The sequence below is a fragment of the Cheilinus undulatus genome, linkage group 12 (genome assembly GCF_018320785.1).
Source record: "Cheilinus undulatus linkage group 12, ASM1832078v1, whole genome shotgun sequence".
In the NCBI taxonomy this organism is placed as follows: Eukaryota; Metazoa; Chordata; class Actinopteri; order Labriformes; family Labridae; genus Cheilinus; species Cheilinus undulatus.
The window spans coordinates 8,686,806-8,712,096 of NC_054876.1; the positions used below are offsets into that span (position 1 = coordinate 8,686,806).

The 25,291-nt window shown below is 39.4% G+C and overlaps 1 protein-coding gene across 2 annotated transcripts in view; it reads right to left on the bottom strand.

The window, feature by feature from the left end:
* igsf5a (immunoglobulin superfamily, member 5a) overlaps positions 1-14,952 on the bottom strand; it is a 32,363-nt gene extending 17,411 nt beyond the window's left edge. Inside the window, exons 1-3 of one of the 2 annotated variants that reach the window (XM_041802142.1) lie at positions 14,920-14,952; positions 11,323-11,473; positions 7,774-8,094 (exon numbers count right to left, since the gene is read on the bottom strand). In XM_041802142.1, coding sequence (XP_041658076.1) covers positions 7,774-8,094; positions 11,323-11,392 — 391 coding nt within the window. In that variant the 5' untranslated portion in view covers positions 11,393-11,473; positions 14,920-14,952. Of the gene's footprint in view, positions 1-7,773; positions 8,095-11,322; positions 11,474-13,591; positions 13,639-14,919 lie in introns of those variants that run through there. The other variant, XM_041802141.1, reaches the window with a different exon arrangement.
* Positions 14,953-25,291: the final 10,339 nt, after the last annotated feature.

Genomic DNA, 25,291 nt, shown 5'->3' on the forward strand with positions numbered 1-25,291 from the left:
AAAGGTAAAATGTCTCCTTGATCCACCTGAAGAGCAACCAATAAAAACTTTAAAACAAAAGTGTCTAAAATGTTCTTTGATACAGAAATTCAGATGTTTATGGTATATAAAGCATGATAGTCCAGCTGTTTAAGTGCAGTACATGGTAGGGCTGGCGACAGACTAGACAGTATTAAAATTTCTAAAACAATCTAAGGACATGGGAGACCACTGACATGAGGAGAGATTTAAACCTTTTTTTGCTGACCGCTGAGGTCAGCCCTACAGATTGCTCTGTCTGTGTCTGAATGAGTGACTGAGTGAGTGATCCTACTTTCGGAGTCAGACCATACAGAGTTGGGTTTGCTTGTTCTGAAAGCTGTTCATAATGGCTGCCTCCACTCTGGTAAATAGAGCCATACATACAGAGTTGTGCTATGGGTGGGGTTTAGTACTGAAAGCCCTCTAATGGCTGCCTCTACTGCTGGAAATACCTCAGATATAGCTTTAGCATCGCGTCCTTTTTCCTGGAATTGTGTCAGGTTGTCCGGTACATCCAGGGCCTGCTTGCATGTTAGCGGCAGCTAACCACCTAGACCACATTTCTTTTAAAAACAGAGCAGAGAGCCACACCAAAAGTTTGCCTTGGCAGAGAAGACGTCTCCTGTACGTGTGTGACATGTCCCCTCCCCACAAAAAGAGCACACGTTCTCACAACATTAGCGCTGTTGTTGACTAGATGTGTCCATGTTGTGGGCACGTTTCTGTGTAGCCAATCAGATGCTATAAAAAAGAAAATCAGGAGGGGAGGGGGATGATGTTGCTCAGTTCACCATTTAGTCTCCACAGAGAGAGAAAGAGGAGAAGAGGTAGCCATATATATTTAAAGGGGCTCTATGTAAGATTTTTGCTTTAAAACTTCCCACTTTTGAGTATATAATGGTGCGCACTTTATCCCGATGTGAAGAATGAGGCTCTTTATGTCTTCCTTGTTTGCCTGTATAAACCTGTGAAGTTGTTTCTCTGTGAAGAACTCGGGCCAAATTTTCCACGAAATCTCAACAGAAGTGACGTTGGGTACTACGTAATGCGCGCACCCCGTTGCTCTGTTTATACCTGACAACGGCATGTTGAATGGAGAAGGCCGCTTCCGCGAGAAAACGACCAGCTAGCTCAGCCCAAACACCCACACAAACTCTTCGAAAACATGAAAAACTAAGACAGTTTTATCTGCTGAAGCCCGTCAAGCTAAGAGAGAGTGTAACCGACGCAGGGGGAAATGGAGGATAAATATTGATGGATCATTTGAGAAATAGAGGGAGCTACGCTCAGCGCTCAGGATAAATACCGATCCAGAGATGTCCGTCTTTCTATGGAAAAGGTAAAGCATCACTCTGGACCATGAAATACAATGTAGTGTTTTATGTTGTATGAACCATATGCTACATCACGTTAGCTTGCTTACAAAGATGCTATCCAAACAACGAGAATGTCACGTTACTCATTTAGTGTTTTCCAGATAATATTTCATCTTTTTCTTGCTTCCTGGCACTGGACTCAACTTACTGAGTTTATGTTTTGATACTTAGTTTGTAAAATATCTTCAACACATAATGTCAGCTATCTGATTTCCATGGTAACCATTATCAGAGCTAAGCAACGTTAGCCCTGTTGCTTCTGCTCTAAAACGCGTCCCATTCAATACACATCACACATTACACACGTAAAAAGACAATTAAATTGGTCAGTGTTGCACTAAGTCGCTAAGTTGTTCATTCATAGAAATGGTCGCGAAAATATCGTCCTTTTTTAATAGCCTTTGTGCCGTGTCGGCATTAGAGGTTCAAATATGCTTTGTTCATTTTCATTTTTAGTTGGTGGAACTTTTAAGTGTTACTTCACTTACCTCCTCTGTATAGACGATGCCGGTAAATCACCTTGGTCTGCGTGTGTATCAGCTGATAAACCAGAGGCTCGTTCATGAGCAAGGAGCGTGCCGTCATGGACGAGCAACACAATATTGTTGTAGTTCGCCTAATGGCCGGCGGTGTCGCTACACTGATATTTTTCTAAATCTTGCATAGAGCCCCTTTAAGTAACCAGACACAGTAACTTCCATATCAATAAAGGCGGTACCACATTTTGTAACATTATGTAAAATGTACTTATTCTTTCAGTTATATGATTTATTTTATTGTCCCCATGCTCCATTTAGAGTTTCTTTTTTTTGGGAAATATTTTGACAAAGACAGGTTATTTATTTTATCATTATTTTTATTTTAATGGAACTCATAGAACAGAAGACTACTCACTGTGTTTTATGTTTTTCTGTAAAAAGAAACTCACAGCATTCAATAAGTTAAAAGTCATAGAACTGGTGCTTGATTGCAGTTAAATCAACAAAGTGGTACTGAATGAAGAGCCATTAGGGGGCCGGCTTTTCTTGCTGAACTGATCCATAAGATCTGGATCTCTGAACTGAGCAGGAATTATGATTCTTTAATTCTCAACCCACAGACATTAGAGACAGCACAATTACACACCCCATCAAAAAGTAGTTCTGCCAGAACACACAATTCAGTCAGGCTTTTCAACAGACATCCCAGATAGATGTGGTCAGCCATGTACTAGGTTTTAACCCAGTCTTGTTTACTTTAGGATGGTTAAAAATGGAGCCATGCAGGAACTGCAGCAAAGAAAAGTTAGTCTCGAGCCCTAAATGAGCCCTAGAAAAGGTCTACAGATGGTTAATATTGACCGCAAGTTCTCACAAGTTAACATGCTGCCACCAGTTTAGCATGTCGTCATGTGAACAAAACAGTCCTCGCTGCCTTTTCTGTGACATTATTTACCATTTTCTGTTCACAGATGATTTATAGAATGAGTAAATAATGATGATGTTAAATAAGACAGGGGAAATTATAGTTTATTATTTTCCTTGACTTTGAGAGCAGTTATAATATATACTTCTTTTTAATGCTAATTTAAAATGCTAAATAAATCAGTTGTTGTTTACCTTGAAGGGCTGCCACAGTCATGTATATTCTGCAAGTTATTTTACATTGTTCCCAGTAAGACACCTCAAAACTAGAGTGATTTCATATTTCTGAGTTTTTTCTGTTTTTTTTTTCTTGCATTTCAAACTCACCAGAGTACACGTTGCACCGTTCTGTGCTCCTCACTTAAATCAAAGTGAGAGCTATTTTGGTGGGAGGGGCAGAGTGCACACTGTGCTATAAAGAAAAGGAGAGTGCACTCAGTATTCCTTACATGTCAAAAACTATGGCCAAAATGAGTGCAAAACAGCATCTAGCACAGTAATTGTTAAATCTCAGTTGTCTTGTTTTATTTGGCAGCCAAAATAGCACTTGAAATTGAAAATGGATTAGTCATCCAGCATTAGTTTTACAACAATAAATTTCATTTTGTCTCCATTGTTTGTGATAGTTCACATCCGAGAGAATCAAACAGCCGGTTATTGTTATATTGTTAGTGGAAGAAGCGTCAAATGAACATGATGAACAAGACTTTTATGTTAGCAAACTAACAGAAGCAGAAAGTGAAGCAGAAAACCTGAGTTAACAGAAAAAGCTCATCCTGCTCCATAATACCTGTTTCCTCTGACTGGAGTTAAGCCAGTTCATTCAAAGAAACCCTGGATATGTTGAGAAACATGTTTGTGAAACACCCCTCTGCTATACAGAAGAAAGACGGCTCTGTTGTTTTGGTTTAGTCCATGCCTGATAATGCCTTCTTCCTCTGCACCTATTTCATTCCTGTCTGACATATTCAACAAGTCTAAGCTTTATTACCTTTGAATAGAAGGTAATGAGTGCTAGAGACAGCGATGACTCATACTGTAAATGATTTCTGTAGCTGCTTTTCCTAACAGTAGAAATCACTGCTGTTCCACTGTTGTGTTTTTGCTCTTTTATTTGAGTGATATTTTTGTGATGCAGGCTGTTAAGGCTTTAGCAGAACAACTTCCCTCTTAAAAAGCAACAGTAATTAGAGCGAAAGGTTGTTATAGTCCGAGACAGAAGTTATTACACACACCCACACACACAGTCCGCCTCAGTAAGTAGTGTTCACTGCACATTTCCTCTATATTATGCCTGTGTTGAAATCACTTTAAGATGACTGAAATGAACACAGTCCCTCCACTAAATGCAGCTCCACTTTAAAGGTGAGTGGGAGATAATGAGCCATCTACCATCATCACACCACCTCTGGATGATAGGTAACAAATTATGCCTGCATGTCTCTGTGTGTAAATGTCTGCTGTAAGAGAGAGAGGGAGGAATGTTCACAAGCACTGAAGATTACTGGAATTTAATGCTGCCCTCTAGAGTCCACTCTTGTCACTACAGTCCCCTCTCAGGGCTTATTCATATGTGTGCATGTATAAATATTAACTGATTATCAGGATAATGACCTAAAAAGACAGAATTTGACCAGACCATTTTATCCTCTGACTTCTCTAGAAGTGGCCTCTTAGTTTGTGGTGTCAGTTCATACAAAGAAATAAGAAAATATTTGGGAAAAGTGCATTTTCTCAAAATTAGACGACCCTGACTCTGCCTGCTCCTTCCATTTGTCACTCTGCAAAGATCTTACAGTCTTTTTGTATTTCGTTGACTTCATCCCAAAAAAATTCTTATGCTTTTACACCAAATTCAACCAAAAGTCCACTTAAGCATTATATTTCAAGATACAAAAAGCAAAAAATGTTGCCAGAATTGCTGCTGATGAGTGACAGAACTGCAAAATGGACATGTTGCTCTCTGTGTTAAATAAATACTCCTGTCCATAATTTCCATGTGGCAATATGTTTTTCAGATGATGTCAGGCAGCAGTGGAGAATTCCCTTTGGAAAGAAAGTAATGATTTCTGCATCAAAGATATGCCAAGCATTTAAAGAGCAAAAATAAAGACATACTTCATTTTTTATCTACTTTTGTGTTCTGGCAGTAGTGAAATATTCTGGTAAAAATGAGATGTTTAAAAAAAAAATCATGGTTAAACAGCAGCAGGAATTTAAAAAAAACGTCCACCTGAAGCCTGGACGAGTGGTGTCTTACAATGCTCGTGTACGGTCTGTTTCCACAAAGTGGTTTAATTGAGCTGGCTGTTTGGCTTCAAACCAGCTCTTTATTCAGAAACAGTTTGTCTTTTTAAATGTGGATTAAATAACAACAAAGGATGGAGGAAAGGACACTGATACTCAAGTGGATCTAGCTACAGCTGCCTACATTAAGTAGCTGTTGCGTAGAACTGGGTCATTCAGGAATGGCCATTATCACTCGGTCGCTCACCCCACATGATTTATTCGGTTGTTGGTATATGATCATTTCAATTAAAAGCATGTTTGTGGCGCGCAGATGGTCAAGTGGTTTAAGGTGCTACCCATGTGCGCAGGCGGCCCGTATTTGAATCTGGCCTGTGGCCCTTTACCGCATGTCTCTCCCCACTCTCTTCCCTGTTTCTGAGTCTATCCACTGTCCTTCCTCTAGCTAATAAAGGCATGAAAAGGCCCAAAAATAAATCTTTAAAAAAAAACAAAAGCATGTTTGTGAAAAAATAAGGATTTGTTTTTACTTGTTAAAGGGGCTGAGCTAGCCTCTTAGCTCAATACAAGACCCTTTTAGACTCTTGCCTCCCTTCATCTGACGCTAGGAGGTCTGCAGGCCTCAGTAAATTTTGCATATTGATCACCTCCAAGCCAGGTAAATAAGGTAAAGTGCAGGAAAAAAAATCACTGTTTTACTGTTTTATAAACTAAGGCATCGTACTCAATGTATGTAGTAATATTCTGATGATAACTGCAGCACACAGGTCCATTTAGAGCTTTAAAGTACTAACTTTCTTCCATTCCCATTCATTCCTAAGTGCACATTTTGTACCAGGAAAGTTAAGAAAGCTTGCCATGACATTATCAGATGAAACAAAGCAACATTTGTACCATAAGAACTGAATGGATTAACACTAGTAAACATCAGGATGAACTCCAGATGCCTCATTGTATATCCTGATGAGCATATTTTTTTACAATTCAATGGAACAATATACAAAGAGGTACTAATGTAAACATATACATCAAAATCAAGGTTTTAGCATTTTTTAACATGACATTCATGTACAGTAGAATAAATCTATTTTGTTACTTTTTCTTACTTTTACTGCTCCGAAATAAACCAAGAAAGTAGCTGTTGACTATAATACATAGTAGCTTAATGTCAGTAGCAGAACCTCTGCCATCCGCTGTTGTAAATGCCGTCTTTCCCAACAGTGAAAGGACAGTAGTGGGTTTCATGGTTGTGGGATGTTAGTAATCTTATAAATGCTTTAATGGTGCAGCTACATTTGTTGTAATACACTTAAATTAGAGAGCTAGTTAACCCCGCGAACTCCACTGCATTCCTTCACTCCTAAGCATTAGCATTGTTTACAGTATCTCAGGAACCATAAGACAGATCTCTGTGGAATAAATTGTGATTGGGAGGCCTGCTCTTTTCTTGAGCTAAAGAGGGCTCCTGGCGTCTATATCCCTTCCATAACATTTTTAATCAAGGTGTAAAGTGTTGTGTTTATGCAGAGCTTTGATACTACAATTCCACATAGCTAAATCAATGATGATAAGACTTTTTATTACATCTTTTTGTGAAGAAAAAATTAGCAGTTGCTATAAGTCCCCGATTTTCACACTAAAAGTAAAAGACAACATCTTTCTGTCAGCCTGTCAGTCAATCACACGCTCCAGTTTCTTCTTCTATTGTTTTCTTCGCTTCAGTGACCAATCAGGGACAGCCAAGGATCAACAAGAGACAAGATAACTTTATGCCAGTTTGGAAAGGAAAGAAAAGAATAGTTTTCTAAGGCCAAATAATCAAAAAGAGGACTTTTGCACTCCTAAAATGGGGTTCATGCACACTTTGAACAATAGGATACCACATGCAGGCAGCATTTAAATTGGTTTTACCAAGATAGTTGGTAGTAGTAGAGAGTTGATCGTTATAATTTCTGGGGGTCAAACTGATGCGCAAAATGAACTCTGACCTAAAAAAAAAATCCCTCAAAGCATTCTGAAATTATTTCATCCTTAAGCAAGTGATGAATATATGGCCCATTCACCTTGACCTTTGAACTCCAAAATGTAATCAGTTTATCCTAGAGTCAGACTAAACACTTGTGCAAAGTTTGAAGTGAATTCCTCGTATGATATTGCATCAAAAGGATAGTGCAGATGGGCTGTACACAGACATACAGACAATCTGTAATCATTATACCTCTGGCCTGTTGTTATATTTGGCATCATAATCAGTGAGTATTTCTCATTTTCATTTGATATTTTTGACCAGAATCAGATAAATATATTTGCTAAGATCTGAGTGTCTGGACTGCATTAAACCAGCAGGCAGAGTGGGATTATTCTGGACTAAACTAAGATGGGTACGTTTTGGATCAGTTGCTCTCTGAGTTTGTGCCAAAGATCATCTTCCTCTTGTCAGGATGCAGGACAAGTTTGTACAGGCACAGGTTTGCTGGTTCAGCACAGGCCTCTCCAATTTCATGCTGATGCATTCCTGAGTGTTAAACATGTTTGAAACTGAGATCGTACTCTCCAGGAAACAGAAACTCCCTCACAGGAGAGGCTCCGCATCCTGAGTAAACCAAACTAGATTTCTCCTCTGTGGTGTTTTAGTGAAGCTGAACTTTATCAGATGTTAATTAATTTTCCATTCCATTTAAAGAAGATCCCCACTGTAACATCCCACAGAGCAAGCATGGCCTCACCTTGTACAGAAAGCTGCGCCGTCTTTGATCCGTACTCTCCCTGCACAATGCAGACGATCGGCCCAGCGTCTCCACGGCTGACGTTTCGCATGGTGAACTCCACACAGCCGGTGTCACCAGTGGAGCAGAATCCTGCCGTGAACCGCTGTGAGGAGGACGTAACGTCACCGCTGACAGGGACAGTGACGACCAGGAGACCTGCAACTATCCAGGTCATGACCTGCCAGTTTCCCTGCAAGGTGGCGTTGAATTTGACGTCAGAGCCTCGCAGTACTGTGGAGTTGAGCGGCTCCAGCTGGAACTGATTTGGACCCGCTGAGTCTGAAAGAGGAAACATGGCATGATTCAGAAAGAATTTAACATAGATGATGAAAGATAGAATAAGTATTGTCTGCAGCTTGTTATTATGGGATGACTACTGTTTAGTTACATAATTGGATCCTTATAATTCACAATTTAAAGATGTAATGAGGTTTAACTAAACCTTTTGTCACCTGAACATCAGTCATTAGTGCTGTAAACGCTGAACAGTTTTGAAGCATTTCTGGAAGAACTGGCATTTATCTTCATGATAAACAGCCATATAAAGCCATAGCTAAATGTTTACAGTTATACTGATATGATATTTATATTGCTCTTTCAACCATTTAGTGTAGTGAATTCCACCTTTAATTTCTAAAGATGATTAGATTGGCAGGAAGAACACTGATGAAAGTTAAAGTTTATGCATTGACTAAAATTTGCTTGAAGACGCACTTTCCTCCTGGAAAACATTATTGCCTCTGTAATAAAGCAGCAAAACACCTTTTAATATGAGGATAAAAGTTTTCTTTTGAAAGTTGAAAACAGAAAAATGATGTCACAGTCCACTTAACAAATAAGTTTATATATAAGCACATTTAATACGGCAGGGATGTTGAGGATTTAATTTATCTTAGTCGAGTGCAGCATATTTTCATTTATCAGCTGTGTGCCAACACACACACTGCTGCCACATTAATGCTATGATTATCTTGTTACTGTTTCCTATTAGGTTTAGGGGATCATAGCAACTTCAGCAGCAAGCTGCTGAAAAAATCAAGGTTAGTAGGAGGAGGGAGTGCAACACCTGCCAACGTAACAACTGCCCACAAACTTAATTCAAATCTGCAGCTTTTCTTGCAATAACCCAACAAATTTTATAAACATAACATATAATAACTAATACATTTGCAGAGATTAATAGAGTTTGTGTGAAAATATTAATCACTCTCTTAGAATTGTATTGACTTCTCACAAATGTAATGTTAAAATAAAGGTTGCTGTCATTGTTTGTTGTTGTTTATTACTGCTAATGGGTTCAAGTCAGCTTAATCTCAAATGGTAATCTTTTTTTGTTTGCCATGAAATAGGAAGTTTTTCCAGAGTCTTAAAACACTGGTAGGTAGCGCAATAAATCTTAGCACAAAATTTCTGAATGACAAAGGAGAGGACTAATATCAATTTTGAAAAATTCTGCAAAATCCAAAGGGTTCTCATTTTTTCTTTTGCGAGTAAACTAAATTATCCTGAGACTAAAAACAAATTGTGAGTGTACAGGGAATTTAAGATGTCATAAAACAATACAACTGGCTGGGTGAACATTGTTTCTGTGTGTTATCTATACACAGTTATATATACCAGTGTTGTAAGACTCTGAAATAACTACTTCCTGTTTCATGGCGAACAAAAAACATGCCATGACAACATTTTTTGACATGACTTGAGCTTAAGCTAACTTGAACTAACTGGCAGTTGAAAAAACAATGAGCACAAACAATTAGTTTCCACATCTGTGGAAAATAACATTTTTTAAAGATGGAGATTTTTTTTCTTCCCACAAACATAATAATTACCTGCAAATGTGATAGCTATTACATTTGTGGGAATTTGCTATTATGCATGCGGTAGGCAACTGCTATTACATTTGTGGAAAATGTATTATGGTTGTGGTATTATTATGTTTAACTGTAGATTTGTATCATGTCTGTGGTTGACTACATTTGTGGGTAGTTTGCAGGAGTAGCACCTGGGATGCCAGGTGTTGTTGTTGAACCCTCTGGACATGTCATGGAACTCAGAACAAAACACCAAAGTAAGTAAGACCTTATTAAAAACAAAGCATGATATTTGCACTTCTACCAGAGCACGGCAGTTTCTGTGGGAGGATTTTTAGGTAAATTTGGGGCGATTGATGAATCTACACCTGACACTCCAACTATAAATACAAAGACACAAATATGATGAGTCATGTCTCATGCTTGGATTAAAAAGAGAGCCACACACTCCTTCCTTTAGCCACATCCTACCCGTGTGAAACAGTTTTTCTTTGTATGTTGATAAACTGTATGTTTATGTTTTGATATGCACTGGGAAAGAATTGGAAGACTTGAAAAATATTTGTTCAGCCAAAAGGGGCAAGAAAAGTTTGGGAGCCACTGCTAAATACCATTGATCCTACAACGTTTTTTTACTTTAGCAAAGATTAATCAGGTTTGTGAGAGGCAGCATACAGTTATAAGTAAAATACCAACAAAAGTTTTTCATGCGGAGGCCTGCAACATGAGGAACATAGTTCAAAAATGTGTCGGTGACCTCGTAAGTCAGAGATTTAACTGTGGCTGAACTTTTCATTGAATCAGGACAAAAAGAAAAAAACACTCCACATTCTTTGTTCAAATCAGTGTTGGTGTATGTTTGAGTTTGCTTAAGGAGTAAATATTGAAGGATGTTTGTTTTGTTAGTTTCTGACGGGACTGAAACTCAAACACACATTCGTCTGCACTCATCCTCGTATATAAACACTAAAAGAGTGTGAGTAGAAACACTTGAGTTTTCTCTTTGTGTGTTTCTGCTATCATTGTATCTTAAAGGAACAAATACAAAAAGTAAGTCTGTTTTTCTGTTTCTGAAATAAATAAAACTGTCCACATTAAACTGAGATTGACAAACTGGAACTGTATTCATTGGGTTAATTTCCTTCAAACAGCACAGAGAAAAAAACTAAACAAAAAAACTGTTGACCTGCTGTGTCTTGCTGCAGAAAGATTTCCTCTACACGTACTTATTGCAAACTTCTTTGCACGAAACATTTGAGTTTACATGCAAAGACTATAAAAATCAATTATGTTAGTCTTAGACTGAACAAAACTGAAATAAAAAAGTAAAGTCCAGACTTTTTTGTACTGACTTTTCCAGTATTGGAAGTATGGCTTGGATTTGTTGTTTGAGTAGAATCACTCACATCAGGAGCTAATATAGGGAAAGTGAGAAATGAATGCCTTTTCCACAGTTATCATTAAATATTTATGTAGCCTTTCTCAACTCTATTTACCTCACAGAGCTCTGAAGTTTTATTTAGTTCAGAAAATGTAGAAATAAATACATAAATTACACTTTAGAGAATGAATTACACCTTAGAATTAAGGCAACTAACCTGCAAGAACAAAAAAGCATTTAACTCTTCTACTCTGTGCCCAGTTAGCTCAAATATTCAATGATTTCTATAATGACTAGCAAATAAAAGCTTACCTCCAGTTGCAGAGAGTAATGAAAGGATGCAAAAGAAGGTAGCCCATGAGGATTTCCAGAACTGAGTCATTGTGATGTCGTTCACTGGAAGACGAGGGAGTGACAGCAGTGAGAGTCTGCAGAAAATATCCAGAGCTCACTGGAGGTTTCTCTGCAAGCGGAAAATCCTCTTTGTTAGAACAGTAACAATAAAATACGAAGAAGAAGAAAAAGATGATGATGATGATGGAGAAACGATCTGGGACTGCTGGGGACAATGGCATTGATAACGATGATGATACTGAAGTCTCATGATGATGATTTGATGTTTCATTGCTTCGTTGATGATAATATAAAACAGGAGACTCAAAGTCTGAGGTGGGCCTTCCCTGGAGGTGCCAATGCTATAAGACCACAGTCTTTATGCAAGCTAATGACAGCATGAGGTTGTGTAAACTCCAAGTCAGTGTGTGCAGGTTTTGTGTGTTTTGTCTGATCAGACTTGAAGCAGCTTGCGTCTAATGTTAATCCCTCCTCTCTAGATCATTGCTTGTGTTGTACTAACTCTCAGATGCATGTTGCTTATGACAAAAGTGTCCACTAAACAAAATTAAAGCAGCATTATTGTTACCAGTTCATCCATCCATTATCTACACCACCTTTTTGCGCCCAAGGAACACCTAAAATCAAGCAAAAATCTCAAGGCACGTCAAATCAATATCCACACTAAATAGCCTCCTCCTGACTTATGGAGTCGCACAGTTGCAGTCATAATGTATGGTTGTACAAATTCCTAGACTTGCCTCAAGACACACTGGTGTGCCTTTCCACTAAGGCTGAGTGATTTGGAAAAATAATTTAATTGCAATATCTTTTCACAATATAAAAATTTAATATGTTATTTTTATGTTTTTTTCAATTAAAAAAAAACAAGTAATAGAACATTTTATATTACTATCACAACATTAGGTAGATTAAACTAGGGCTTAACGATTCTGAAATTTTATCTAATTGTGATTATTTTGATTTGTACTGCATATTTGTTATAAACTTCTGTACTAAAGGGGACGATCATTTTTATGTCATTCTAACTCTTTCATCAACACATATACAAAGACAACAACAGTCTGAACTTTTGCAAACTATTCCAGAAAAAAATACACTTGAATGTTTGCATGATGCATAAACATCTCTGCTACAAAAATGTATTATTATTTGGTATTATAACAATTAAGGAATGACTTAATGTTTGATCCATTTTTACAGAAATCCACCTGACAGCTATTGTGGGCAAATATGATGCACAATAAACACATAAGTTCAGTCTTTAAATCAGTTTAGTTTAGTTTTTAAATCTGCAGTTTTCTGTATCATGTTTTCACTTCAGGTGCATGGAGATTGTGATTTCCCTGCCCCGGAATCAAAACAAACCAGTTCTTCCATTTGTTTTTCACCAATCAGGACACAGACTATTAGCATCAAATCTAGAGATGGGCAACACAGCAGTCCTAGAAATATGTAGCTAAAATGCCTATAAACAAAAGGGACTGATCTTACTCTTAAAGGGATACTTCAACATTTTGGCAAATTCGTCCATTGCCATAATTCCTATAGTCTTAGTAACAGGTTCGTTACCTTCAGTTGTCGGTGCAAGCTGTTTTTAGATCGGCCGCTGCCGAGTTCGGATGGTATTCCAGCTTTCCTTCATCAAACTCATCAAATACACAATCCAACAACTCCAAAACGTTCTCGAGGACAAGTTGTGACCTGTACATTCACCACGCTATGAAATAATCATGAAAACATTACGAGATGGAGATGTTTTAAAGCTAAACACAAAGCCAGAACTACACTCCAGGCATGGCTGCTGCACTGTGTCACTCCACCCAGTGGTTTACTCAAGAAATAATTCTGAGTATTCGCTTCATGCGTCGTAATGTTACATAATTATACGTTATTATTTCATAGCGTGGTGAATGTACAGGTCACAACTTGTCCACAAGAGCGTTTTGGAGTTGTTGGATTGTGTATTTGATGAGTTTGATGAGGGAAAGCTGGAATACCGTCTGCTGACATTGAGTTGGCACGGCAGGTCCGAACTCGGCAGCGGCCGATCTAAAAACAACTTGCACCTACAACTGAAGGTAATGAACCTATTACTAAGACTATAGGAATTATGGCAATGGACGAATTTGCCAAAATGTTGAAGTATCCCTTTAATGCTTAAAAATTACTTGCATTTTGAAAGAAAATACAAATTCTAATACAATAATATGTTATACGGACCAACCTTTTTATTTTAATTCATCTTATTTGAAAGTCTGGCCCCTAAAGCACCTGTCTGGCCCTTGTACAAATGTAGTTGATGACTCCAGCCATACAGAGTCGCGGGGGGGCTGGAGAGGTGGGGTACATCCTGGACTGGTCACCAGTCAATCACAGAATTGACAATCAACCAGGCACCCTTACATTTATACCTGCTGTCACTTTAGAGTCACCAACTAACCTGACAACCGCACCAACCACTGAACCACCGGGCAGCCCCACCATGATGAAGAAATGGAAGAAAAAGAAAACGACAAAGAAATACCTATAAGTGCTTCATTTAAGTACATTTCAGGGATCATAAAACACATTATCAGGTATAATTATATTAATCAAGGCCAGGGAAGATGGACTTTTAATGCAACCTATTAATACACCAAATAAAAGAGATTTTATGATTGTTTTAGAGATTAAAGCAAGGCGTCAGAGGAATTAAAATCTCTCTGGTGTGGAGTTGAACCTCTAATAAACCAAAAAAGACCAAAAGGATTTATTTGTCGGTAAGAGTTAGAAAGACATCAAGAAATACTGATTGCATCCTCAATTTGCATATTAGCTTAAATCTACTTTATGAGTTGTTGCCTTGCCTAACTGACTGGCTTTGGTATTATCTCATAATAAATCTGATTTCTGTTTTATAAAGCTGATTGATCAATCAAACAAATTCAAGTGAGTAAACACACCAAATATTTGACATGGACTTAACATAAACAATTTATACAGATTTACTCGACTTTGGAGCTCCATGAAAATGTATTTTTAATGTGAGAAATGCTTTTTTTGAGTTGTCCTTAAAAATAATTCCCATATTTAAAGGTAATAGCAAAGGACTGTGGTAACAAAATAACCAGCTAATCCATCAGAATAGAAGCTTTGTGTTATTTCTTCATTATTTAATTCAGCGTGATATATTTTGCTTCATGTAATACCTCGATCTGATGAATCATTTTTGCTTGACGTGTTACTGCTGGAATCCAAATATTTAAAACATCACTCAGTAAGTTAATCACTAATAAAAAGTTAATCATATTCAGCTACTGAAATGGGAAAAAACAAATCAAAATGGCTCTAAAACTGCTTTACCTACCCATGTAAATATATCTCTGCTCCCATATATTCTTGTTCGTTACTTCCTCACAAATCTGAGGTTAAGCACTTTCACAGCTTCTCCATACTTGTCTAGTCATGATATTGTAACATACGATCCCTCTAAATCCTCTTAGGAGATTCAATTTAAGCCTTCGTCAGTAAATATGCCTCAGGGTAACAGTATCTTAGGTTAAATAAACTTACTGTGTGAGCTCTCCCGCTGCCTTGTGTCGAATGAGCCAAAGCTTCATTTCCTGAAACAGCAGGTGAGCAGAGACTCCACCTGAGGCTGCGACACCTCGCAGGGAGCAAAGGTTCAGCTCTGGTCATGAACGCAGCTCTTATCAGCTCGCTGTCTCTCAGTCATTATGGTCCAAACAGACAATCAGCAGAGGGTGTGTCGCCACGTTTCTACCTGCTGGAGGAGCGGACAGGTGAGGTTGTATTTATTCAGCCATAGAATAATACAATGGTAGGTTTTCAATGAGTCATCTTTTATACTTTGGTGAGATTTTTTCTTAAATCTGAACGTACCTTATAACCTTCAAATATAATAAGTAAAAAAAATTAACAAAAGGGCCAAATATACTGCTTTCACTAGAATTTAAAAAAATATTGATACTGCATTTTAAAATATCGATACAGTATTGCGCCACGTAATATTGCGATATATCAGTGTATCGATATTTTCTAACACCCCTATTACTTATAATTGTAAAATATAATTGATACAAGCTTAGAGGATCAGGTTTATGTCTAGGCCCGGGCAGCAGCAGGATGGCAGCGTAGGGACAGAATGTGACTACCCCCGTCTCGCTCAAAGCGTCCCACAAGTCAGTAGAGCATGAGCCGTCACAGTCAGTGTGAGTCTCAGCCACTCCAGCCACTGAGAGGCACGAAGTCCACACTAGAATAAATCTCTTTGCTGGTAGCCCACAGGGGAGATTCCTGATCCACCAATCAGAGGAAAGTGCTACAGTTGCCTAGGATTAAAAAAAACAAAACAGTTTTTTAAAAGAAGGTAGATAATTTAAATGATTATGTCATGATCTTATATTTTCATTTAACCCTTTTAAACAGCCTTTTGTTGTAAACAATCATTAATTTGGCCTCAGAAGCAGAACTGGGGGAAACAGAGAGATTTGGTGCGTAAGGGCGAGATCTGCCCTGAAGAGATAACGACTGCTGTGATTCTAGGATTGTGGGTAATGTAGTGTTTTTGACATAACTGTGAATAGTCCTTGTTTTTTTCTAAAATTAAGTGTATAATATGAAATCTTATGTCTTCTATATGATCATTTATCTTCAACATACCTTGTCTTTTGTCAAACAAGTCTAGGTTTAAACCCAGTATGTGGCTGACCACAACGATCTGGGACGCCTGTTGAAATGCCAAACTGAATTGTGTGTTCTGGCGTGTTCTGGGGGGGGGGGGTTGTACTCTGTGTTTCAAATAAATGTTCTTGAACAAACCTACCAATAATAACTATTTTGTCTTAAATGATGTCTAAGGTATCATTGAAAAAGGTGAGTGCAACATGGGGTCAAAAGTATCTAAAACTTTGTAGGCAGGATCATGTGCTCTTCAGATAAGAGGACAAACATATAATGTAAAAAAGGGAACGATGACTTGCCCTTAACTTATCAAAAACTGAAGAGAACTGAGAATCTGAGGCACTCTGATGAATAGGGGCAAGGCTCTGTCTGCCTTGAGGTCGTTAAAATTAGATTTGCTCATATTAACAAAAATCATGGTATAACATTTGTAAATGATTCACACAAAAGTTGTTGGGTAAGGGAATTTGGGTTTGGGGCTATTTTGTTTGGATTTACAGTGCTTAACAAATTTATTAGACCACCTGTCATATTTGTCTCAGAGACCATCCAGCATCATGAAGTGCTTTAATGCAGAGTCTTTCATTTTCAGTCAGCTCTCCACGCTTTACCATTTTGAACAGAATGAGGGATTTCAAACTGAATTCACCCAACTTTGAGCTGGCTCACTGGGCTTCTCTGAGAAGTCAGAAATGAATCAAGCATAACATTCAACCACTAAAACTCATTTTTCTCTTCAGGAATGCAAGTTAATAACTATAATTTGACATATTAATCAAGAAACAATAATGTGCTTTACTATTTTTTCAGTTTTTTTGTAAATCAGTACATTTGAAAATTCAAAGATACAATAATAATTATATTTTAGCATTTAAAATATCATTTGGGTTAAAGAGCTTCTACATATTGGTGTATTAACCATTGCAGAAACATAACAAAAAATATTTTAGTAATTACCAATGCTGTTAATTTAGAGCAGCTGTGGCATAAACTTTACTTTGGTTAGGGTTAGGGTGGTCTAACAAATTTGTTAAGCACTGTATATAAAAAATAATTAAAATGTATGTTAATTTGGGGCGCAGGTGGCCTAGTGGTTAAGGCGCGCCCCATGTACGTGATGGCCCGGGTTTGAATCAGGCCTGAGTCCCTTTACCGCCTGTCTCCCTCCTGCTCTTGTCCCTGTTTCTGACTCTATCCACTGTCCTCATTTAACAAATAAAGGCACAAAGTGCCCAAAAATAAATCTAAAAAAAGAAAAAAGAAATTATGTTAATTTGGCCAAAAAGTATACCTATTTTGGTGCTGGTCCTGGGGGGCTCATGTTGTTTTAGATACAAGTGGGGGGGGGCTTTAAAGGAAAACTGTTGGGAAGCACGGGCATAAGAGATGCGTGAAAAAACATCTCCAAGTTTTTGGAGATGACCTCAATGACCATGACGTTGAGAGGATCTGGATTGGTGTGGCCAGCTGTTTTGTTAACGGGCAAATCATTGTTCCCTTTTTTACAGTGTTTAATGTATACTGTATGGAATGGGAGTGAGAATGAGCTCGACTTGAAATTGTATTTATCATTACTAGATAGTACCTGGAATTTAAAAAAATAAATCAAGTAGTATTACATTTTTAGAAAAGAAAGAAACATTTGCCTAGAATATGTCTTAAAATCATGTTGTGGTCAGCGTTACATTAGTTTGGTGGCCTGAAATATTCAACTGTGACAAATGTGAAAAATAACAACAAAACAGAAGAAGTGCAAAAACTTTTCCACAGTAAATCTGCACTGCAAACATTTCAAATCTCACCACATATATTTTTCAAATTTCTAGGCAAAATATCTCATCATTCTTAAACTAAGACACAAATACCTAAAGACTAATAATTCAGTGAGCTATAGGAACTTGTTTTTAAATAGTAAATCTTGAAAATCTTGATTGAAAGTGTGAAAACAGCATGTTTAGTCATCTCAGTTGAAACAAGTGTTTTTGGCATGCCATAATGTTTTTAAGCTACAAAAGCTGTCTGTATTTTTTACACCAGCTGATTTGGTCCATCCATCCATACTCATCTCCTCCTTACGTAAAATATAAAGATCTTCAACAACATCATCTAACTTTTATTTATCATCTGTATGGGTCAGAGGAGGCTTCAAAGAGGAGTAAATTTTTGTGTTTGGACAAAAACTTTAATGTTTTATATTTCCTGTGGACAACTATCAGTAAAAAATGTTCTTATATTGTGTGTGGCTCTGTTCCAGTAGCAGATATTATAAGGGCCGGTCAATGAAAGTTGCAAACCAGTTTAATAGACTAGTTGTTGTTGATCTTCCATGTTGTGTTTCCATGGTGATGAGAGTTCTAAACCATGAGTTCTAGACTGTTGAGTTCTAGAATGTCTATGATGTCACAGGGGCATTTATCTGTCCTTTGATCTCTGATTTAAAATCATTCTCTTCATTTGAACCAGCAGCTTCAGACCGATCAGTCTACTCTCCAGTCTGTCCAGTTCAGTTTTGCGAATTGTTTGGATTGCGTTGTTTCTGTACTTTTGTGTGATCTTTTTCTGCATCTTGAGAGCCAGAAACAGATTTAACATGAAGTTCGTCAAGGGGAGTCAAGGTCTCTACAGACCGATCAGGGCGCTGTTTAACACAACGCTCTACGAGCGTGCCATGCAGATCTGCTGGCACCAGCAATCCTTTAAAACGAAGGTCACTGTGGTGGCCGAGTTTTTACGACTGCAGCAGAAGGGCCAGCTTCCTCCTGAACTCAGTGTCGAGTCAATGACCGATCTGCTTTTGGAGGAGAGCAAGAAGTCCCTGAGAGTCCAGCTGTGGGAGTTTGAGATGGAGGACTTCGATGAGAAAGTAAAACCTCTTCTCAAAGTGGTCTGGGAGGTGAACAACAGGATGCAGAGCAGGGATGTGGAGTTCAAAGCCAGAAAACTGCTGGACTCTCCACAAAACATCCCTGCCTCCTACACACACAAGAAGATCCTCAGCCAGGCTCACAAGCTCGCCAAAGTCCTGGTGGAGCGGCAGGAGGCCGCAGTCATCAAACAGCTGAACCCATGGGAGGTAGTCCTGGAAGTGGCACCCAAAGTCCTGCAGGCACTTTGGGTGCCTAAAACAACCAACTTCAACGACATGCCCTCCCAGAAGCTCTCTGTGATGGCTGTTAGTGTCACCAAGGCCATACTGGATGAGGTCTTGTCATCATTATCACCCACGCTCCCCAAGGCCACCTTCTCCCGGCCCGACAGAGACGCCATGGCCCACGCTATCGAGGAGAAAGTCCGCCAGCACTACCCAGCTGACACTCTCAGGAAGAAACTCGATACCTTTGATGCTGAGGCTCTTCAGATCATCTTTTATGTAACAGTAGATCATGTGTGTGGTCTGTTTAAGCCACACACTCCCACTGTTCAACCTCCAGCCCAGCAACCAGATCCTGCTGCCCGGACGCCGTCCCCACAACCGAATGCCTCGCCAGCTGAAAGTCATGACATGTTTTCAGTCCTGTGGGGCGAGGTTGTGGACGAGCAGGCAGGTCTGGTAACCAAAATTAGACCTGAAGAACCAGACTCCACCGCTCTGACGGCGTCACCACAACCTGCTGATACCCTCCCAGCTGAACCTCTACCCACTGGTTCTGTCCTGGGGGGTTTGGTTGTGGTTGAGCAACACATCAAGGAACCAGCGGCAAACCTGGATCCCTCTTCGGCACATCCTGGCTCCAACAAGGATGTGGAAAAAGAGCGGTCATCAAGTAAACCAGCTGAACAACCTGCTGCTCGGACGCCGTACCCACAACCTCAGAATGTCCCACCAGCTGAATTTCATACCGTGGATTCAGTCCTGGGGGGCGAGGTTGTGGCAAAGCAGGCAACCCAAGAACAGCTGGAACCGGACTACACTGAACTGAACTTCCACCCACTGGTTCAGTCCTGGGGGTTGGGGTTGTGGATGAGTAACACATCAAAACCCCAGATCCAAACCTGGTTCCCTCCCCAGGACATCCTGGCTCCAATAAGGATGTGGAAGAAGAGGATTTATCAGGTGAACCAGCCGACTAACCTGCTGCTTGGACGCAGTCCCCACAACCTTAAACAGCCCCACCAGCTGAATTTCACACCGTGATTTTAGTCCTGGGGGGCGAGGTTATGTCAAAGCAGGCAACCCAACTGAACTCCACTGCTCAGACGCCGTCACCACAACCTGCCAATACCCTCCCAGCTGAACCTTTACCCATTAGTTCAGTCCTGGGGGGGTGGGTTGTGGATGAGCAACATATCAAAACCCCAGATCCAAACCTGGTTCCCTTCCCAGGACATCCTGGCTCCAATAAGGATGTGGAAGGAGATCGTTCATCAGGTGAACCAACCCACCAACCTGCTGCTTGGGCGCTGTCCCCACAGCCTCAATATGCCCCACCAGCTGAATTTCACACCATGGATTCAGTCCTGGGGGGGCGAGGTTGTGGCAAAGAACAACCAAAGAACCATAAAAACTGAACTCTACTGCTCAGAGACGCCGTCACCACAACCTGCCAATACCCTCCCAACTGAACCAACTGGTTTAGTCCTGGGGGGGTGGGTTGTGGATGAGCAGCTCATTCAAGACCAAGACAAAAAAAATAGTTTCTTTTCCACCTCTTTGGGTGGATTACCATGAAAATCAAGGTCTGGACTCCACAGGTGCAATACAGCCTGAGACATCTGCCGCCATTCAGACTGCAGAAAAGGAGCCGTCACGTGTGGGTGTACGACCATCGGCGCCTTTGACCCGGCCTGCTGAACCCCCCACACATGGTGCCATTCCTTGGGGATGTGGTGATCAACATGCAGCCCAAGAGATTGTCAGATTTCTTCAGATTTCTTGTAATACTGCGGAGGTCTCAGATCAGCAGCCCAGCAGAGAATCAGACCTGCAGATCCCCGCTGTGTCAGTGCAGGAGGAGGTCTCAGAAACTGTAGTCCAGTGCCTACTTAGGTGGTTTGGAAAATCCATCTTCTGCTGTGGCCAGTCTGAGAAAAAAGACTGAGACCTCTGTTAAATAATGTCAAATTTATTGCAAATAAATGTAAAAGTCAAACTTATAAATAAATGTTTTTGTGTCTCTCAATTTGCATTACTACATTTGGTTTTAATCAGTGTCATTTTGTTAAATGACACCTCAGACAAAGCTTGAAATCTTTGAAAATGTCTCTTTGTCTTTTAAGTTGGAAAAGTGAACAAATAAACAACATGACAATGGTTTCTCAAAGATATAACTTGTAGGAGACAGGTTAACAACAAGGTTTATTTAAATCAAATTCTATTAGATCAGAAAAATCTCACTGAGTGTAAGGGTCTTGTTTTCAAAAGCTGCATGGTCAAGAACAGACTAAAACCCAGATCAACCAATCCTGAGTCAGAGAGCAGAAAGACATCAGTCCCAGCATCTACAACCTGCTGCATCGCCTTCAAATAACTTTAATCTACTTATAAAATGATATAAAGACACCAGCTGGTCCAGATCTAACTCCTGCAGGAGCAGAGAACCTGAAACGTATTTTTACATTTAAAAGTGCACTTACTGGGTTGACCATCTGAGCATACAGAGTGATCTATGGTGTCTGAGTGTATGAACCTCAATGCTTCATGGAGTACAATACAGCAGTGAGAAGATCCATGAGCATTAAAAACAGTGTCTTCTTTAAAACCTGTAGGGTAGATTATCATGATGAAGAGCCATCTTAGTGAACAAGGTTGGTTTTCTTCAACTGGACAATATTTGAATAAATGTTCCCACTTGCACAGGTCCAATGGTTTGATAAATGCAATAAATTACCATAGGCTCATTTGAGTCAAGTTTATTTTCACTGTCAGCCTAACCCTGGGTTTCTCTAAGATGTTTTCAAATGAAATGCAAAATAGTTGATTTAAAAAACTGTAATATGCTGCAAAGAAAAGATCCTGAAACAGTTGCAAAAATGGGTTAAAAAGTTACAAAAAGTGTTTTTAAAGTGACAAAAATGGGTAAAAGCTGCAAAAGTGTAGCAAATGAAGTTTAAAGGGGCTCTATGTAAGATTTTTGCTTTAAAACTTCCCACCTTTGAGTATATAATGATGTGCACTTTATCCCGATGTGAAGAATGAGGCTCTTTATGTCTTCCTTGTTAGCCTGTATAAGCCTGTGGAGTCATTTCTCTGTGAAGAACTCGGGTCGAATTTTCCGCGAAATCTCAATGGAAGTGACGTCGAGTACTACGTAACGCGCGCACCCCGTTACTCTGTTTATACCTGACAACGGCGTGTTGAATGGAGAAGGCTGCTTCCGCTGGTAAACGACCGGCTAGCTCAGCCCAAATACCCACACAAACTTCTCGAAAACATAAAAAACTAAGACAGTTTTATCTGCTGAAGCCCGTCAAGCTAAAAGAGAGTGTGACTGACGCAGGGGGAAATGGAGGATAAATATCGATGGAGCACTTGAGAAATAGAGGGAGCTACGCTCGGTGCTCGAGATAAATACCAATCCAGAGACGGCCGTCTTTCTGTGGAAAAGGTAAAGCATCACCCGGGACCACGAAATACAATGTAGTGTTTTACGTTGTATAAACCGTACGCTACATCATGTTAGCTTGCTTACAAAGATGCTATCCAAACAATGAGAATGTCATGTTATTCATTTAGTGTTTTCCGGCTAATATTACATCTTTTTTTTTCTTGCTTCCTGGCACTGGACTCAACTTACTGAGTTTATGTTTTGATACTTAGTTTGTAAAATATCTTCAACACACAATGTCTGCTATCTGATTTCCGTGGTCGAGGCACCATTATCAGAGCTAAGCAACGTTAGCCCTCTTGCTTCTGCTCTAAAACGCGTCCCATTCAATACACATCACACATTACACACGTAAAAAGACAATTTAATTGGTCAGTGCTGCACTAAGTCGCTAAGTTGTTCATTCATAGAAATGGTCGCAAAAATTTCGTCCTCTTTTAATAGCCTTTGTGCCATGTCCACACTAGAGGTTCAAATATGCTTTATTCATTTTCATTTTTAGTTGGTGGAACTTTTAAGTGTTACTTCACTTTCCTCCTCTGTATAGACGATACCGGTAAATCACCTTGGTCTGCGTATCAGCTGATAAACCAGAGGCTCGTTCATGAGCAAGGAGCGTGTCGTCGTGGACGAGCAACACAATATTGCTGTAGTTCGCCTAATGGCCGGCGGTGTCGCTACATTGATATTTTTCTAAATCTTGCATAGAGCCCCTTTAAGTGACAAAAAGTGACAATCTTTAAAAGTGGCATGAATGGTTTAAAGAGGCAAAAAGATGGCAAAAATTGCATAAAACTGGCAAGAACAGTGGCGAAAAGGTCAAAGGGTAAAATAGGCTAAAAACGATAAGAATTGGGAAAAAAGGGGAAAAAACTTGTCTACAAGGGCAGAACAAAATTTTAAAAATAAGAGAAAAAAAAGAGCAATGTTGGGCAAAAGGTAAAAAGAATTGGATTACATTGGTGAGGTTGTGTTTAAGCAGCTCATCCAAGACCAAGACCTTAAAATGTTCATGCACCTCTTTTGGTGGATGACCATGGAAAACAAAATCAAGACTCCACCGCCGCAATGCAGCTTGAAACTTCAGCCAACATTCAGCCTGCAGAAAAGAAGCCATCAAATGTGAGTGTACGGCCTTTGACCCGGCCTGCTGAACCTCCACACACGGTGCCATTCCTCAGGGATGTAGTGATCAACATGCAGCCCAAGAGAACATCGGCCCTTCAGATTTCTTGTAATACTGTGGAGGTCTCAGATCAGCAGCCCAGCAGAGGATTAGCTCTGCAGATCCCTGCTGTGTCAGTGCAGGAGGAGGTCTCAGAAACTGTAGTCCAGCGCCTATTCAGGTGGTTTGGAAAATCCGTCTTCTGCTGTGGCCAGTCTGAGAAAAAAGACTGAGACCTCTGTTAAATAATGTCAAATTATGTCATTACAGACATAAATGTCTTTCAGACAAAGCTTGAAATCTTTGAAAAGGTCTCTCTGTCTTTTAAGTTGGAAAAAAGTGAACAAATCTACAACTGCCTCCTCCTCCCTGAGTCAGAGCTGCTGTCAAATGTTTACTGGTATCCGTGTGCTGGGATGGTTTCACTCAGCTTCATATGAAAGTAGTTCTCCACTGTAACTGGTATATCTGCTAAAGGTGTCTGAACCCATGTCTTGCTTGTTGCAAGTCCAAAAAGTTGAACAAAGCCTGAGTTATGGCGTGAGACTGCAGAAATTGCACACAAAATGTGAATTCGAATGAGTCTACAATTTTAATGCAGGGAAATGCTGATGAATTTACAGTGCCCTTGTAGGAAGCACAGCAAATCTTTGCATCATCCAATGCAGGGAAAATTGGTAGAAAAATGGTTTTAAAATGAGCAAAAGTTTGGATTATTTGTGCAGCAATGACCTCTGATTAAATAGCACAGAACTTGAATATTTTAGGTAGATATCTGAATCCAGCAGCCACACCAGCAGATAGATGAAAACGTAAAATTCTGACTAAACCTGCTCAGCTATTAGAGAAGTAGATCAAGTCTTACAGACATGTTATTTGTTAAGAATATGATTAGTCATGCAGGTATGTAAAACTGTGCATATAGACTTTAACCTCATGGTGTACAGTGTTCATTAAAGCAATGAGAAGAAGCATCACTGTGTTCAAGTACAGGCATAAAAGCGGAGGCAACATGTCGTCTATTGTAAAAAAGAAAAGGGGAGGTCAAAACAAAAACTCAGCATCAGTTTTAACTTCTTCTTAAGGTGTTTAATATGAAGCTTTAAAGAACCAGGAAGACCTTGTGTCTAATTTTGTAAAAACATTTTAGAAGTGTCTTCTTAGATGATAGTACATATATAGATACATAGATAGTACAGTGTGTAAAACCAGCAACATCTAACACTCAGTTCTAGATTGCGATGCTCACTTCTCTGGTGGAAACTGTGGCAACCAGTGCAGTTGAAAATAAAGTCTATCTGTTATTTGGTTTCTTCTGTGTTACCACAGAAACATGCAAAATGGAAAAAACTAAGATGGCAGAATGGTCAGCAAAATCCTAGTCCACTGTAAAGTTAGGCAGTGAAAAATGGACCAACTACATAACCACTCTTATCAAAGCAATGAAAAGTGAATTTTATTTAGCCATGTGGTGGTGCAATAATGCCTTTCCAAGATGGAAACCTCATTTCTTTAAATGGAATCAACTTTT